The sequence below is a fragment of the Pipistrellus kuhlii genome, unplaced genomic scaffold, assembly GCF_014108245.1.
Source record: "Pipistrellus kuhlii isolate mPipKuh1 unplaced genomic scaffold, mPipKuh1.p scaffold_m20_p_5, whole genome shotgun sequence".
NCBI classification, from domain to species: domain Eukaryota; kingdom Metazoa; phylum Chordata; class Mammalia; order Chiroptera; family Vespertilionidae; genus Pipistrellus; species Pipistrellus kuhlii.
The window spans coordinates 11,794,855-11,812,724 of record NW_023425551.1 but is presented as its reverse complement, the minus strand read 5'-3'; the positions used below and the strand labels follow the sequence as shown (position 1 = coordinate 11,812,724).

The following is a 17,870-nucleotide window of genomic DNA, read 5'->3' as shown; positions in this document are numbered from 1 at the left end:
CCCCTAACTGCTCACCATGGCTTTGTCCAGAAGGATGTCCGGAATAACATCTGGAAGGTCTTTCAGCTGCTTGGTCTAATTAGCATATTATTGTACATTTTTATTATTATAGATATTTTCTATAAAGTGAGATGTACTTTATATAGAAAAGATTTTTGCTCAATTATTCCCTTCCAAGTTTTAAACTAAGATTTTTCTTGGCAATAGAGCCAAATGTTGCTAAATGCTCTCTTGGTGGGGAAAATCACCTGAGCTTGAGAACTGCTGATGCAGACCAATGGCTAACCTGTTATCTGTGGAGATATAGCAGCGGAAGCACCCTTTCTTCTGGGAGCGGGGGTGGGGGGGGGGATTTGATTTTACTCAGACTTGAGCTTTACTGTTTAGTTAGTTCCTTAGGCATACTCAAGAATGTTTTCTGGGCAAATGTTCTCAGATTAGTCCATTGGTATGTATTCCCCCCCCAAATCTTTGCATGTAATGACAGTTTACAAAATCTATTTCACACACAGAATCTCACTTAATTCTGCAATGACAACATAGCAACAGGGTGTCCCAAAGAGAAAGATTTGGAGTTTCGATGCTAACACTGCCAGCTGGCTATGAAAACGGAAGCCAGTTCCTCAGCTTTTGGGCAACTCTGTTTTCTAATCTGAACTGCGGGATCCTATACAATGAAGAGATAATATGCTAATTAGACTGAGCAGCAGAACATCTATCCAGACGACCTTCTGGATGACCTTCCAGATGAAGCCAAGGCTGCAAGGGCCAGCTGAGGCAGCTGGGGATGTGAGGGCCAAGCCCCTTGCACAAATTTTGTGCATCAGGCCTCTAGTTATTAATATTTTAGATGAATGCTGGGAGAGTTAAAATGAGGTGAGAGATGTAACACCATTTCTCATCAGCAGAGGCTCACGCAGGTACAGGTTTTGTTGGGGTTATTTTACTAGTTTATAACACCAGGACCAGAGCTTTGAGAACTCTACCACAGCTGCACATTGAAGCAACTTTTCTTCTCAGAGACCTCTTCAAGGATCTAACAAACAGAAAAATCCTCATAACTAACACAGTTTTTAGACACTTTTAGAATATTCACAGACACCTTAAAAGTGTAGTAGTATATTGAGTCCAAGTGGAGAATCCCTCTCATTTCACCTTTTCTTCCAATGGACTCGAGTGAGTTGTTTTCTTTGCCCATTGCTTTAAACTGGCATCCTCCTTTTAAAATAATTGCTTTTCTAGTGGCCCCATCCATTTTAAATGAGTTGCAATACTTATTCCCATTCTCCCTGGAACCATTTGATTTGGGGTTCTGCTTGCCCCACTACAACTGAATCTTCTCTTATTCAGGTCACCAATGACATTGAATTTGCTAAGTCTGGCAGTTAAATCTCAACCCTTATCTGATATGACTTGGGTGGCCATATTCCTTCCTGCCTGAAATATTTTCTTCCTTTGACTTCCAGGACACAGCTACCTCTCAGTTCTCTTCCTTCCTCCCTGACTGCTTATTCTTGGTCTCCCAAACTCTAAATGTTGGGTTGCCACAGCCCTGAGGCCTTAGATAGCTTTTCTTCTTCACCCATAATTTCTCACCAGGGTCTCATCCAGGTTCATGGTTTTATATACCATCTTGTATGTTAATGACACAAAATTCTTACCTTTCTCCTGACGTTCATGTTATACACTGATTGGCCAGATTATTATGATCTCTGAACACATAATAATCTGGCCACTTAGTGTGTATATATATATATATTCAAGCCCGGTGCATGAATTCATGCATGGGTAGGGTCTGGCCAGCCTGGCCAGTGGGAGGGGACATGGGTGGTTGCCCGCCTGCCTGCTGGTAGAACTCCTGGTCGAGGGGACAATTTGCAAATTAGCTTTTTGTTATATAGGATATACACTGAGTGGCCATTCAGAGATCATAATAATCTGGCCACTCAGTGTATATTTACTAGGATCCCTACTAGGCATCTCCACATGTCCTAAACATTTAGTTCCTACCCTTCCCCACAACCTACTGTTCTTGCACTTTCTCCAGCTCAGTAATAACAACTCCATCCCTCCAGTTGGTCAGGCCTAAATTTGTCGTCTTGACTCCTCTCTTTCTCTCAGATCCTATGTGCAATCTGTCACAAATCCTGTTAGTTCGACCTTCAAGTTGTATCCAAAATTCAACATCTCGGCACCTCTTCTGCTGTCACCTGGACCAAACCAAAATCATCTCCGCAAAGTAGGATTTCAGTAGTCTTCCAACTGGTCTTCCTACTTCCTACTTGCCCCATATAGTCTATTGTCAACGTTGGCCCTCTCCCTGAGTCCTTCGGTATGCTTGTTCGCTAAATGCCTTTACAAATCATTACCCTTGGTTGTTGATGGAATTAAGACAATGATTGAGACAGAGCCGGGCCGGCTTTTGAGGGTTAGGGGTTTCTTCAGCACTTGAGGTGTTAAGGGAAGTTGAGATTTCATCCTGCGATTGTGCTCTCTCTATAGTGCATTTATGTTGATCTCCAAAATCCTTGGCTATGACTGACCCCACAGTCCTACCAGTGCTTGTCATGACTAATGAACTCTTCCAAGTTCAATGTTTATCGTTTGCCCATGCTTATCTTTTCCCCAACCAGACTCTGAGTTTCTAAAAGGCGAGATTTTGATGCAATCTGGCTTAGCCCTGCTCCTCCTCCAAACCCTCCCACCCTCACCCTGGAACTGGGATCCTTTTACCATTTGGAGGGAGAGCAGTTAAATGGAGTCTAGCAAACAAGGAATGAGCGGCTGGTATGTACCGAGCACTGTGCCTGCCATGGGTGGTGGTGCAATGCCCAAGGGGCAGCCACCCAAATCCAAACGGTGTTAGGAAAGAGGGCCTGGGCAAGCCATGGTTTGAAAGCTGAGGAGCAAGGGAAAAAGAGGAGGAGGAGGAGGAGGAGGAGGAGGAGGAGGAGGAGGAGGAGGAGGAGGAGGAGGAGGAGGAGGGAGAGGGAGGGGAGGAGGGGAGGGGAGGAGGGGAGGGGAGGAGGAGGAGGAGAGAGAGGGAGGGGAGGAGGGGAGAGGAGGAGTGAAGGGTGGGGAGGGGAAGGAGGGAAAGGAGAGAAGGGGAGGGAAGGGGAGAAGACAGAGAGAAGGGAGGGGAGGGGAGGAGGAAGGGGGAGAGAGGGGAGGGAAGAGAAGGGAGGGGAGGAGGAGAAGGGAGGGGAGGAGGAGAAGGGAGGGGAAAGAAGGGGGAGGAGCTGCAGCGGCGGCCACGCGGCTCGCTCCGCCCCTCTGACCGGTGCCCATGGCTTCGGCCTCCTCCGTGGCCGTGTCGGGCCGCGGCGCCCGGAACCTGCTGCAGTTCCTGCGGCTCGTGGGGCAGCTCAAGGTGAGCGGGGCGGGCGGGCGGGGAGCGGCGGGGCCCGGGTGCGAGCTCCGCGCCCCGCGCCCCGCGGCCGGGACACCCCGTGCGGGCGGCCCGCGGCGCTTGCGGGATGTCGGGGCTGCCAGGCCGGCCGACCGACCGACCGACCCCGGCCGAATGGGGTCTAAACAACCGAGTGTCCGGGTCGGGGTGGCCGCCCGGGTTTCGGAGGGAGGAGTGCACCGGGCGGGGTGGCTTCCGAGCAGCCCTCGGTCCCTGGTTGGCCCCGAACGCCCGATCTCGGGAGCTCAGCTGGGGGAAGAGCGAGCCTTCCTGGTTTACGCTGCAGGTAGGTGGAGTGACGTCACTTCATGCCCCCCTCCACACACACACACACACACACACACACACACACACACACCCGCCGCTCCGTTACGTCTTTGCTAAATTTCTCTACGTTCAATCTCCAGAATGATCTGTTTCCTGCCACGTTTACTACTGTTTATAAAATTCTTGAGAAATAGTAGATTTCTTAGGGGGCAGTGCAGTCTCACAAGAACACCTGTGATGCGAATCGAAGGAAGGAAGAGCCCTTAGACATGCCTGGACCCCGCTGCTTCCGAGTTTGGAAACCTGTCACCCGGTCAAGTTCAGGGCTTTCCCCAGCGTTTTCCCCTCTGAGTCTGCCCCATGGCCTGGTTGGAAGTCACACCTCCCCAAGCCTTGCAGTTATGAAAAATAAGCTGCTTCACACTTTTAGTTTTGTCTAGAGGACGGGTGTGGGTTCCGAGTTGTGTAAGTCAGTAACAGAGTCCCTCGATTATTATTAGACTTTTGTGTTGTGTGCTTATGAATTATCCCCCCTCCCCACCTCTTCCTCATTCTCTGCTGACTTCGCTGCTTTACTTGGTTCCTGTTACACGTACTAGTATTTTTTTAATACGTCCTGAAACCAGTTCTGTGCCCTATTCCCTGGGTTTCTATGGAACAGCAGAGCAGATAGTTAAAATGCTTATTTTTATAAACTTCTTTCTCTCATTCATTTTCACCAGAGAGTCCCACGGACTGGCTGGGTGTACAGAAATGTCGAGAGGCCAGAGAGCGTGTCGGATCACATGTACAGGATGGCAGTTATGGCTCTGGTGACCAAGGATGATCATCTGAACAAAGACAGGTGGGCTGTGAGCTTTGGCGCCTGGCAGGCAGGGTCTCTGCCCTGTGATTATGCACCCCTTTTCATGACTGAGGCCTGTGTCAAATTCTTGTAGTTTATACATAGCAAAAAAAATGTATTTGAGGCAACCCGTGCAGGTTCAGGGTGTGGGGAGAACTGTGTGTGTTGATTGCTTCATTTGTTAATTGCACTCTGGGTTTTTTTGTGTTTTGTTTTTTTTTAATATATTTTATTGATTTTTTTACAGAGAGGAAGGAAGAGGGAGAGAGAGTTAGAAACGTTGATGAGAGAGAAACATCGACCATCTGCCTCTTGCACACCCCCTACTGGGGATGTGCCCGAAACAAGGTACATGCCCTTGACCAGAATCGAACCTGGGACCTTTCAGTCCGCAGACCGACGCTCTATCCACTGAGCCAAACCGGTTTCGGCAACTCTGGGTTTTTTCTTGGCAAGTGAAAGAGCCTGCTTTGGCTGGTGTGGCTCAGTTGGTTAGGTGTAATCCAGTGTCCCCAAAGGTTGCAGGTTCAATCCCTATGCAGGAGGCAGCTGATCGATGTTTCTCACATCATTGTTTCTCTCTACCTCTCCCTTCCTATCTCTAAAATCAATAAAAATATTAAAAGAAAAAAGAATGATTGATAACTTCAGGTTATAATTCTAGATGATCTGGTTATAGCATTTACTTACTGATACAAAATTCAGAAACAATCATTTCTCCAGTGAAGTAGTTAGATGGTCAAATGAGGACCTTGATAGAAAAAAAAAATGAATAGAGTTGGACAGATCTGAGTTCAAATCCAGCAACCAGATTGATGTTATCAAGCTTTTAAAATGATATTTGAAAAACCAGCCATTTCTAAAAATATATAGGCTATTTCCTCTGCACAATACTCTCATTTATGGTGTTGAATATTACTATTCAGTTTTTAAAAAATATATATTTTTATTGATTTCAGAGAGGAAGAGAGAGAGAGAAAAACATCTATCAGCTGCCTCCTGCACACCCCACACTGGGGATCGAGCCCATAACCTGGGCATGTGCCCTGACGGGGAATCAGACCGTGATCTCTCCTGGTTCACAGGTCCACCCTCAACCATTGAGCCACACAGGCCGGGCTTAACAAGCAGTTTTGATTCAGAACCTTTGAAGGTTTTCATCATATAGTTACTTTAGAAAATACTGCATTGAAATACTCTGAGGGTGGAGAAAGAAAACTGTATTATATAACTTCAAAACAGTATAGAGAAGGAGATTGCAGCGAATATGCTTCTGTGTAATTATCCACCATTTCTTGCCTGGTCAGATGTGTACGCCTAGCCCTGGTTCACGATATGGCAGAATGCATCGTTGGGGACATAGCACCAGCAGATAACATCCCCAAAGAAGAAAAACATAGGCGAGAAGAGGTCAGTGTTAACTGTAGACTCCGCAAGAGACCGCCAGGAAAACCTGTGAGGTCTAAGACTATTGCTGGCTGAGGCAGAGCTGAGTCTCAGGCTGGTCGGAGAAGGGAGTGTGCCACTTCGGCGGGGTCTTAGTGTGCAGGAAGGGAAGGGGACTGTCCGGGGAGGGTATTTACAGTGGCAGAGCCTGGGCTGGAGCATGCTTACATGGACCTCACAATAAGGGCAGCTAGTCGAGGCCACAGACTGCACAGAGTTTAGGACATACGAGTCTTGGGTTGGTGGGACTGATCAGGCAGAATCTTAAAGACACTCTTGAAGAGTAAGCCATTAGTGCTCACTCTGAATTGGGTAGTTTATAGTTTTCGCTTCTGGAAGCAAGGGTTTCCCTGGAGTAGGATGCCATTTTAACACAAGAACCGGAAAGTATGCCTGCTCCCAGCCTTGTTTAGCCCACGGACTGCAAACTACGTGGGCTTCCATTCTCATTCGTATGTGGACAGAGAGAGCATGGCTTTCGTTGGGACACTGGAAATAGCTGGAACTTGAAGGAATTCTTTATGCGGGTTAAGTTCTTTGGAAAGAAGTCCTATAAATGACAAAGTATAATCATTTTTGTAATTGTTTGTTGGATTTTAAATTAGTTCTTTAGTGGTCAGAAGTAAGGAAATGTTTGTATTAGTAAGAAAGGAAAGACATCAATAAAATGGGAAATCAGTATCCGTTCGGGCTGTAAGCCCAGAGGCCAGGGCCAAAGAGGAAGACATACTCACAGCAGAGGCCACAACATCCGAGAGGGATTTTGATGCTGAATAGCTGGTTCTCAGTTCAGGGATCATTGCAAGCTGCTTTCACTCTGGGCCAGAAATCCTCAACTGCTGAGTGGACAAGCCCTTTATCAAGATGGTTTAACAGGGCAGGTGGCCTGGCTAGCTGTTCTCGGAGCTGAGGGGAGACTAACCTATAGCCAACAGCGTTTTTGCCTCTCTACAGGCAGAGAAGCCATAAAGAATCCCAATTTAGGAATTCCAGCATATTCTAAATTACGGGAACGAGAGGAATAGTGTAAGGAATATTCTTCCTGCCAAAATACGGGTGTGGAATACAGGCTCAGCGTCCTCACAGCCTACAGAAAGGGCGGAAGCTAAAGAACTGTTTCTCCATAGTTTAGAGTAGACTGTTGTTGTGACGTGGTCTCTTTCTGAGGTATAGACGTCTCTAATCATTCTCTGTGTTATACACCTGGAACTAATGTCATACTGTATATGTCAGCTATAACTGAACAATAATTTTTTTAAATAATCTAAAAAAGAGATGAAAAAAGAAAAGCCTTTCTTAAAAAAAAAAAAAAAAAAATCCTAGGTTGATTGACAGAAATGATTTAAACTGGGACCAGTTAGCTCAAGATATTGAGTTACAGAAAGTAATTAGCCCTCAACCAGAGGATGTTGAGAAATGACTTATGACATAGAGAGAAAAAGGGGTGGCGGGGACCCCTCAAATATACAGCTCATTTCAGGATATATGGCAGTTTTATTCAGGGGCACATCTTTAAGGGGACAACTGGACATTGTGGACAAGACATCATGTACGGAAATACCAGAGGGTAACCAAAGACCTTGAAGTGTCCTAGGAAGCAGAAAAGACAGGCTGACCCTATGCAGGTCCACAGGGACATGGAGGCTTACTCCTTAAGGGAGCAAGTCAGAACCTCCTGAAGGCAAAGCGCTGTCCATAGGAAGGATCTCCAGCTACTGGGGGTGGGAGGAGATCTACTGCTGTCCTGACGAGAGCCGAGTCCTGGCCTCCGTGGAGGGCACAGAGTAGCCCTGAACCATCAGAGGGCGTAGTGCTGTCCTCCTGGACTCTGTTATCCTGGCGATTATGAGAAACCTCATTAAGCCTCCTGTCTGCTGCCCACTCCTGATTCACAGCAGGGTGAATACCATACTCAGAAGGGACAAGGGAAGCATCTTTGAGAACCACAAGTGCTTGGACAAGAAGCCAAAGGCCTAGAGAGCACTGATTGATATTCCACTGCCTCTTCCTGCTGCTGGCAAGGATTTGGGAACAGAGAGGAGGGTCTGGGAGATGAGCCATTCTTTGGGCAGAGGGTCCTCATGAGTAAGAGGGGGATGTCTGAGCCATGCATTAAGATGATTAAACGAGGGTTTCCTGGCTCGAGGTGAGTTGCACATCATGAGAAACAGGGAGCGTCCTTGATCCAGAGGCTCGCCAACTGCAGCAGGAAGGTCTAAGCCGAAGGAGGAGGCTGGGAAAATACTGAATAAGCCTGGAAGGCCGACTGTTTTGAAGGCGAGAAAGTGTTTGGATGAAAGGGAGGATGGGGGCATAAAGAGAAAATGTAGGGGCCAAAAGCAGTACTTGTAGTCTGACCCCGTCCTACCAGGATAAAGCGTACTTTATATTATAACCCAAGTTGGTATGGGATGGAACATGAGACTTGAGTACATGAATGAAGGTTACGTACTTTTGTAAAGGCACAAACATTGAGACAGAAGGAGAGCTATGGTATATATGTATCTTCAAGGGTTAAGGTTGTTAAAGAACAGGTTAAAAGAATCACCACCCTAACTCTGTGGTTGGCCAACTACGGCTCGCAAGCCACATGTGACTCTTTGGCCGCTTGTGTGTGCTCTTCCACAAAATACCACGGCCTGGGTGAGTCTATTTTGAAGAAGTTTAAGTCTAAAAAATTTGACTCTCAAAAGAAATTTCAGTCGTACTGTTGATATTTGACTCTGTTGACAAATGCGTTTGCCGGCCACTGCCCTAGCTGGTTTGGCTCAGTGGACAGAACTTTGGCCTGCAGACTGAAGAGTCCTGTGTTCATTTCCAGTCAAGGGTACATGCCCAGATTGCAGGCTCGATCCCCAGTAGGGGGTGTGCAGGAGGCAGCCAATCAATGATTCTCTCTCATTGATGTTTCTGTCTCTCTCTCTCCTTTCCTCTCTGAAATAAAAAAAAAAAAAAATTTTTAAAGAGAGAGAAGAACCAAACTATATTATGAGAGTGAACGTGACAAGATGGGGAAAATGAGAAATATAGTGAACATTTTAAACAGTGCTCAGTATGTGCCAGATAGTAAGTACTTGATGTACATAAACTACTGGAGCCACACAACAATCCTTTCCGGTAGGGACCACTGCTAACCTCAATTCACAGATGACAACCTGAAGCACAAAGAGTTTAAGTAGTAGCTTGCTCAGGTTTCCACAGAGAGTAAATGGCCAGCTGGTTTCAGACCCCCTCTGGACTGATAGTTTGTAGTGACTGCGGCACTGTTCATGTCACCAATGATGTGTGAATAGTGAATGATGCTTTCGTGCTCGTCACGTAACTGACACAGATGTTTGCCGAAAGCTTCATTCAGCTCAGACCTTTGGGCAGAATCTTGATGGGAATTATTTCTAAGACTGTGTGTGAACAAGGCTAATGGGTTGGGAGTGGGAATGGCAGGGCTCACCATCAGGAAGGGAAAGGCTGGCACCTTCCAGCCACGTACCCTGAACTTCTGTGGGTCGGTTTCCGAGGGTTCATTGAAAATGGTGGGCATGATTCCGTAGCAGACGCTGCCAGACAAGGAATATCAACTACCCAAGAGTCCTTGAGATGCGCTTCTGCTGTATAATAACCAATGATGTGGGTTTAGATCCAGGATATTGTTGCTCAATTTCAGGAAGAGAGCAATGTATTGTATATCTGTTTGTTTGTTTGTTGTTGTTTGTTTTTTAAATATATTTTATTGATTTTTCACAGAGAGGAAGGGAAAGGGACAGAGAGCTAGAAACATCGATGAGAGAAACATCGATCAGCTGCCTCCTGCACACCCCCCACTGGGGATGTGCCTGCAACCAAGGTACATGCCCTTGACTGGAATCAAACCTGGGACCCTTGAGTCCGCAGGCCGACGCTCTATCCACTGAGCCAAACCGGTTTTGGCTTGTTTATCTGTTTTGTTTTGTTTTTAATAGCATGGCGACTTGCGTCAATAGGTAGTTTATTAATAAATCAGTAATTGGATGTGGTCTCCAAAGAGCCAGTTTAGTCCTGTGCTGCATTTATAGAAATGCAGGGTCTAGCTTGAGGCTGAGGTTCCCTTTGGTCAGACCACACGTCAATAACTACAGTTAGCGCTGGTTGCATGACCTCAAATGGGCACGGCTGCCCTCCTTGTAAGCTGTAAATGTTGTCCAATATTCTGCTGCCCCTTTGAGGTTATGTGTGAGAGTTTGAGACCAGTGCTTGGCTTTATAAGTGAGCTGAAACGTGGACATGATTAAAATGATGGTTTGATGTTTCAGGAAGCTATGAAGCAGCTAACCCAGCTTCTCCCCAAGGATCTCGGAAAGGAGCTCTATGAACTCTGGGAAGTAAGTGCATGTGGTGGGTTGGGTGGTACCTGGGAGCCTGGCCTGGTGGTATTGGTTACGTTACCAGGGGTTCTTTAGGCAGAACAGTCCCTTCTGAAGTATGTACTTGCAATCGGGGAATAATGGAGTGGAATTGTGTTGCATTTCATACTTTTTTTTTTAAAAAATGGCTCCTGAGTTTATGAAACTAATTCCTTGTATTATCTCTTAAGGAGGAAAAGACCTCAGAATTTGAAACCCTTTTACAAAATTCCTGTTCTTGTGACTCCTAATTATTGTAAATACGGTGGCAGTGTCTGTTATTTTCTTAGTTAGCCATCAAGAACTGGCTAAAGAAAGCTTACTGCAAAATTTACTTAACTACAACAGTAGTTTACAAATGAAAGTGCTACAACGGTCACTGAGCAAGACTTTGGATTGGGAAAACTGTAAAACACCGAGCGTTAAAGGATCCCATAATCCCCAAACCAGTAACAATTGTGTGATGTTGTAAAAGTCATTGGTTGATTTAGTCACACTTGTTAGAGAACAAGGACAGGGATCTCGGGACAAGACAGTGGCCGCCCTGGGTGTGACAGGCCTCCTTCAGAATTGCTTCTGGCTCACCAGCACCTAAAAATACGGCCGACGTTCAATTTCCTTATTGGAGACGCTGTGGGGTATGGATGACTGAGTGGAGGAGAGCTGTGTGCTTTTCTGCTTTCTGACATGAAGTTGCTATGACAGGGATGGGGAACTCGTTTTTTGGCTGGTTGTTGTTGTTGTTGTTGTTTTTTCTTTCTTTTTATTAAGGGCCAGAGGAGAAAAATGAAGATCATATGAATAAGTAGCAACACATTTTTCAGACAGAATTATAGAAATTTATTTATAGAAACTATTTTTCCAGGCTCTTAAGCTCTCCCTACCCAATCAACACAGGCCTGCAAATGAAAGCTGCTAAAGGTCAGTGGGGTGGTCACGGGCCCAGAGGCACAGGCAAGATACAAGTTAAGGATCTGTGTTTATTGGTTTATTTGTGGAGAGGGTGAGTGTGTATGTGGGCTTCATATCAGATGTCTAAGGCAGCATTTTCTGAACGGGATTCTCCTGCATGCTGGCTAAGCGAAAAGCATTTATAGTTCTAGGGTATTGGTGGCACCATGTCAGTTGCTTATTATTGTAGGTAAGAGACTCTGTTGGTTTCCTAGGGCTGCCTCAAACTTGTCAGTTAATTAATTTCTGCAATGTTATTCATAGCTATTCTCCATTATAAATAGCTGTCAGCCTAGAGAGTCACATCTTTTTAAAACCATTAAACATCCTTGATTATAATTTATCTTTTACCATAAAGTGTGAAGTCAGATTTTAGCAAGTCAAGAGAAAACATCTTCTTTCTCAAAGTATCACAGAAAGAAGCCTACTCAATAGCCTTCATTTTGCTTTGGAGAAATATCCCTGATTAGAAAGTAAAAATAAATAATGCCAGTACCATTATTTTTTGAGAGAAAATCCAGTGATGTATAGTTTAAAAATAAATATGTATTTTCCTCACAATTTGTTATAAAATATATTATTTCCTAATAATATCTTTTTTCTCATTTTCAACTGAGAAAAATCCTGGACTGCTGTGTTTAGAGAACTCCATTTATTTTTGTTAAGTAATGAAGATAAATTTGTTAAATATCTATATTATAAAAGGCCAATGGCCATAACACCATAACAACCAAATGACAGGTCACCAGGAGGTTCTCGGGCCCTACCTCCCTTCCTTCTCTCCCCCCCCCCCCCCCCCCAGGGCACCAGCAACATCCACGGAGCATGCGAGATCTCTCAGGATGGCGGACATGGCCCTGATGGCAGGCTAGGCCTAGGGGACCCTACACGCATATGATTTAATCATGCACTGGGCTGCTAGTAAATATATAACTGTAAACAGACATTTAAATTAAATGTAACTATTTCTAAGTGCCTTTGAAATAAAAATGTATTGGTTTTATATTAAAATTATTTCTCTGTACAATTTTAATGTCTATCAAAATTCAAATAGCTGTCATAAAAGAATAAGGCATTTAACAAAGACTAAGAAACCGTCAGTGTTTCCCATCGCATTATCTTGCCAAGAAAGCATGACAGGTTCATTATAGAACGCATCTGGGGTGGAATTACAATGAGAACTTGGCAGGGAAACCAGCGGGAGCACTTTGGTGTTAATAGAATGGTTCTATGTGGTATTAATTGGGACTTGTGTGCGTGTGGCATGTACAGACTTCCTGTAGCTCATTTCAGGTGTGCACTGAGGAGGGAGGGGCCAATGGGAAGAGGAAAGGTAAAATCTGCTCCGTGTCCACTTCCTTCACCACCTCCCTGCCACACACGCCATGAAGAATCCACAGATCCTGACTGGATCGAGTCATAACCAGGACAGGCTGGAGGCCTCCCTCTTTAGGAAGTGAGGCCAGTGAGGCCAGCCTGGCCAGCCTGGCTTAGTGGTTGCACATCAGCCTATGAACTAGGAGGTCACAGTTCCATTCCCGCTCAGGGCACATGCCCAGGTTGCGGGCTCGATCCCCAGTAGGGGGGCATGCAGGAAGCAACTGACTGATGATTCTCATCATTGATGTGTCTGTCTCTCCCTCTCCCTTTCTCTTTGAAATTAATAAAAAATATTTTAAAAGAAAGCAAGGACTGATGTTCCAAGTATAAAGTGCTAACCAAAATTAGAAAGCTAGAAATTTCCTTGGAGGAAAAGGAAACCTGGCATTAGATAGAAATAATTTGAGAAGCATGAGATGCAATATTAGCTTGAAGTTAAAGACCTACACCACTCAGGTGGACTAACGCAGTGGTCGCCAACTGCAGACCACTGGTGGTTCATGAGGTCCGAAAGGTTGGCAACCGCTGGATTAAAGAATAATGAGATTGAAATGGAGACAAGATTCTTAACAGGAAGAAAAATGCTTAGAGTGTCAATATGAACACATGAGTCTTCCAGGGCTTGCATCTGGTGGGACACATGGAAGTGTGAGCACCCCTTCTGGCTGTGGAGTGATGGTGCTGGCTGTGGAGTGACGATGCTAGTTGTGGAGTGACGATGCTGGCTGTGGAGAGATGATGCTAGTTGTGGAGTGATGATGCTGGCTGTGGAGTGATGATGCTGGTTGTGGAGTGATGATGCTGGCTGTGGAGTGATGATGCTGGTTGTGGAGGGATGATGCTGGCTGTGGAGGGATGATGCTGGCTGTGGAGTGATGATGCTGGTTGTGGAGGGATGATGCTGGCTGTGGAGGGATGATGCTAGTTGTGGAGTGATGATGCTGGCTGTGGAGTGACGATGCTGGCTGTGGAGGGATGATGCTGGCTGTGGAGTGACGATGCTGGCTGTGGAGTGATGATGCTGGCTGTGGAGTGACGATGCTAGCTGTGAAATTGCAGATTCAGCTCTGTGAAGGCTTCGTATAAGATGGAGAGATGTGGTCAGTTGAGAACGCCCTTCCAGCTGTGACTGCTTTCAGGTACCAGAGTCAGAATTGTCCTGGATTACCCTGCCTTGAGCCCTAACCATGCTGCTCTGATTGTCCCTTTGGTAGGAGTATGAGACCCAAGCTAGCGCGGAGGCCAGATTTGTGAAGCAGCTGGACCAATGTGAGATGGTTCTTCAGGCCTCTGAGTACGAAGACCTGGAGAACAAGCCAGGGAGACTGCAGGACTTCTATGACTCCACGGCAGGTGCGCAGGGCTGCTTCCATAAGCCTCGTCACCGCGGGGCTTCCTCCTGTGTCGAGACACTGAGCCAGTGAATCTACTCTTGTGACCCTCTTCTGACCTTTCCCAAGAGGAAGTGGTGGGATTCTCGGGGAGAGCTGGCCTGGTGTGGGCAAGCATTGTCCCCCGGAGTCCGACCTGGGTGCCCCCGGGCAGTCTCCTGACCTCGCCGTGTCCTCTCTGAGAAATGGGCATCATAGGTCGGTTTTGAGACTCAGGAGAGATGATGCATGTGAAAGTGCAGTATGATCTCTGAGTGCTTCCTAGGTGTAAGGGCATGTGGAGGTGGAGGTAGAAATAGAGATTTAAGACAGGTCGCACTGCTTGGGTTTGAATCCCAGCTCTGCCCATAACATCTGTAACCTCTAGTAAATCACTTAACCTAGCTCCAGGCCTTCGTTTCCTCATTTTGAAAGTACAGATAATTACAGAATGTACTTTTCAGGGTTGTTTGAGGATCTAGTGGGTTCATTCATGTGAAGTGCTTAGAAGAATACCTGGCAGTAACCCTCAGCCATCTTCATTTTGATCCAGTTTCCAGAGCGGGAGCCAGGCTTCCTGAATTAGTGACGGCTGGCGCGCCGGCGGGTGTTCCTGTCTCTGCCTGGGAGCCCTGCAGGCCCAGCCAGCCCCCCTCAGAGTAGTCAGGGAGAGCCTTTCTGGGACCTCTCGGGACCCCCCAGTGGCCCCACCAAGGAGAGGAGGGTCCCAGATCCCAGACTACGCCCCGAAATATGGTTTGCATTGTAATGAAGCTGATTGGATTTTCCTTCTCTCTTCCAGCACTAGGTCTGCTCTAGGCCTGGCCTCATTATTTCTGTATTGGGGTATTATAACCACCAAACTGAGCCTGCTAGACTCGCCATTCATCCAGAGGGTTTGCTTTTAAAACTGTGGCTTTCCTTTTCCTGAAAAAATAAAATCCTGATACTTTGCCTAACGCCACTCGCCTCTCTCATTTCCTTCCCTAAACCTCCCTGTCAAGATGAAGTGTTCCCCTCTTTTTGCTAATCTGCCCTGGTCCAGAGCTTACCATGGTGTTTCACTGTCTGACCCGCATTCTCCGAATGATGCTCCTCCTCGGGCCTCTTCTCAAACCCACACTTGCTTACCCCACCCTAGAAGGTGTTTCAGGGCCAACACCAACTTTGTCTCATATGTCCTTTGATGTAGGTGGTATTCAAAAAAGTTTTGGATTACGTTGTAAATAGGATAATGTAAATAGGATAATCATAATTAAATAGGATGATGTTGTAAATAGGATGTGTTTAGGATAATGTTGTAAATAGGATAATCCTAATTAAATAGGATGATGCTGTATACCGGGGGTCAGCAAACTATGCACCATGGGCCACATTGGCCCGCTGTACTTGTTTGTGTAATGTTTTATTGAAACAATCACACTCATTCTTTATGTATTGTTTATATTACTTTTGTGCTACAACAGCAGAGTTGAGTAATTTGCAAGAGAGTCGTGTAAGTTCACAAAGCCTAAAATATTTAATATCTGTCTCTTTACAGAAAAGGGTTACCAGCTGTGTGTGTGTATTTTTTTTTTAATATATTTTTATTGATTTCAGAGAGGAAGGGAGAGAGCTAGAAAGCTAGAAACATCAATGATGAGAGAGAATCATTGATTGGTTGCCTCCCACACATCCCCCACTGGGGGGTATTGAGCCCACAACCCAGGCGTGTGCCGTTGGCCAAAATCGAACCTGGGACCCTTTAGTCCACAGGCCGACAGTCCTATCCACTGAGCCAAACTGGCTAGGGCATGCCAGCTGTGTTTTAAGCAATGATTGGGTTCTAAGATAGCATATTTTACCAATAATGTAACTAAAATATAAGTAAGTCATGTTTATGTGGTGCTTTGCATTTTAACATTATCTTCCATTGACACATTCTCAATGAAATATGAAATATGAAAATACTTTAGTAAAATAAAAATGTGGGACCTAGAAGGGTCACCTAGCTAAACTCCCTATTTTCCCAAGGAAGATACTTGAGCCTGGAGAGAGGGTGACGTGCCCATAACTGAGCTGAGGTTAAACCTCACTGCACTGAGCTCCTGCGTTTCCCTGTGGCTCCTCATTCAGACGCTGCCTGGCGGCATTCCTCCTAGCTCCTATCTGGTCGATAGTTTTGCCTGATTCTCCTCCTTGTGAGCGTTGACATCTGGGGTGACGGAGAATAAGCTCCAGGTGTCCCCCCTCCGGCCTCGCTCCCAACCAGAAAGAAGGATCTGGAATTGTGTCCTGCGTTGGAGTAAACCATGGGTCAGATCACAGAGCCAAGCCCCTGACAAGGCCTGGGTCAAGCTGGAGAGAATGCTGTATTTTCTCATCCTTATCTTTCTCCGTCCTCTTGCCTGGCAGGAAAGTTCCGTCACCCAGAGATAGTCCAGCTGGTTTCAGAACTCGAAGCCGAAAGAAACGCTAACATTGCTGCTGCTGCTGCCGCCGCTGGCGAGGCACACTCCTGAGAAGTTCTGTGTGTTGTCGCAGTCCTGTAACAAACGTTTTCTTTCCCCATTGGATGTATTGTGTTTGCCACTGTTGGCCTGTTAAGTTTCCCCAGATGTGAGTCTGTTTATTTTCAATCGCCTGGACGCCAGCAAGAAACGTGATATCACTTGGGCCATAAAAGAAGCCGCAGAACAGGATGTGGTGATGAAAACGCATGGGTGAAGACTTGGCAGGGTGTGGGAGAGGAGGTGTCTTTTTATGAACTAAATAAATACATTTTAAAACCCTAAACTTTGGAATCTTTATTGGAGGTTTTAAATCTACTGAATTTATAACCTATATTCCTGAGGGCCAGATTCATTGAACAATAGGAGATTTCATTATTGCTTTTAAAAGAACTGGTTTTTCAGCCGACTTAGTGATAAGGATCTAGGAAAAAGAATATTATCATGCCTTCTTCTCTCAGGTGAAATGCTGCTTTATTCAGGTGATCACTCTCCGGAACCAGATGTTTAATTTCGTTGTGACCTGCTTTAGGCCTCTAATCATGGGTTTGTACACCTGCTCACAGGTTCCGACCTTCCCCCAGTTCTCTTTGTCACTTGGAGATACAGATTGGGGTATGCAATTCCACATGGTACTTGTCGTCCTCGGTGTAGTTTTTCTTGTCTGGTTTACAGATGTGCAGACTTTGTGTTATAGGAATGTTTACCACCAAGTGAGAAAAAGGTAATAATAGGAGTATTGCCGGGGTCACTGGACTTGGTGTGTATGTAGGGAACAGGTCAGACCTGGCTTCTTCCCCTCTTTTATAGGATGAGTAGTCTGCCTTGCTCAAGAATTGAATGGCGAGGAAGAGAAGGCTGCTTGGTGCAAACCTGCTCAGTATTTCGCACTGATAGATTTTGGTGTGGAACATGATGCCTGTCCCTTTAATTTAAATGTCAGTTTCTATTTGAAGAAAGCCTTTCCAGCTGGCAGCGTTTCTTTGGAAACTCTTTGCAGTCTCCATGGATACCCCATCTGCGGGAAGCAAGGTGCACGATCTCTTCAGAGGCAGCACACACACGTGCATATAGCTAGCTGCTCTGCGTTGAAAAGAGCAGTGCTGCTTTGCATCCAAATACTGCTGCCTCCTAACAGTATTTAAAAGGTGGTAAATGACTGGAAACCAGCAGAGGGTGGTTATTATTGGAGATATAGTTAGCAGGGAAACAGACCCACATCTATTGGTATTTTAGAGTGTTTTCTGGCACAAGAAAACTCCAGATAAGGTTCAAATATTTATAACCAGGAGATTTCCTGTGGCCCTTGAGTATTATTTGGGATGTTCTGCCTGCTTT

At 45.8% G+C, this 17,870-nt stretch overlaps 1 protein-coding gene across 1 annotated transcript; it reads left to right on the top strand.

The window, feature by feature from the left end:
* Nucleotides 1-3,221: 3,221 nt before the first annotated feature.
* HDDC2 (HD domain containing 2) lies at nt 3,222-16,818 on the top strand. The gene is made up of 7 exons (XM_036415005.2): nt 3,222-3,370; nt 4,399-4,520; nt 5,828-5,930; nt 10,253-10,321; nt 13,888-14,026; nt 16,438-16,527; nt 16,640-16,818. The coding sequence occupies exons 1-7, from the start codon at nt 3,287-3,289 to the stop codon at nt 16,747-16,749; spliced, it is 717 nt and encodes a 238-aa protein (XP_036270898.1). The 5' UTR covers nt 3,222-3,286; the 3' UTR covers nt 16,750-16,818.
* The last annotated feature ends 1,052 nt before the right edge of the window (nt 16,819-17,870 follow it).

Excerpts from the sequence above, each read along its gene's own strand:
- HDDC2 (XM_036415005.2), top strand. The coding sequence starts at position 3,287 with ATGGCTTCGGCCTCCTCCGTGGCCGTGTCGGGCCGCGGCGCCCGGAAC. Across the intron at positions 3,371-4,398 it reads GGCTCGTGGGGCAGCTCAAG|AGAGTCCCACGGACTGGCTG; the intron begins GTGAGCGGGGCG and ends CATTTTCACCAG. Across the intron at positions 14,027-16,437 it reads CTTCTATGACTCCACGGCAG|GAAAGTTCCGTCACCCAGAG; the intron begins GTGCGCAGGGCT and ends CTTGCCTGGCAG.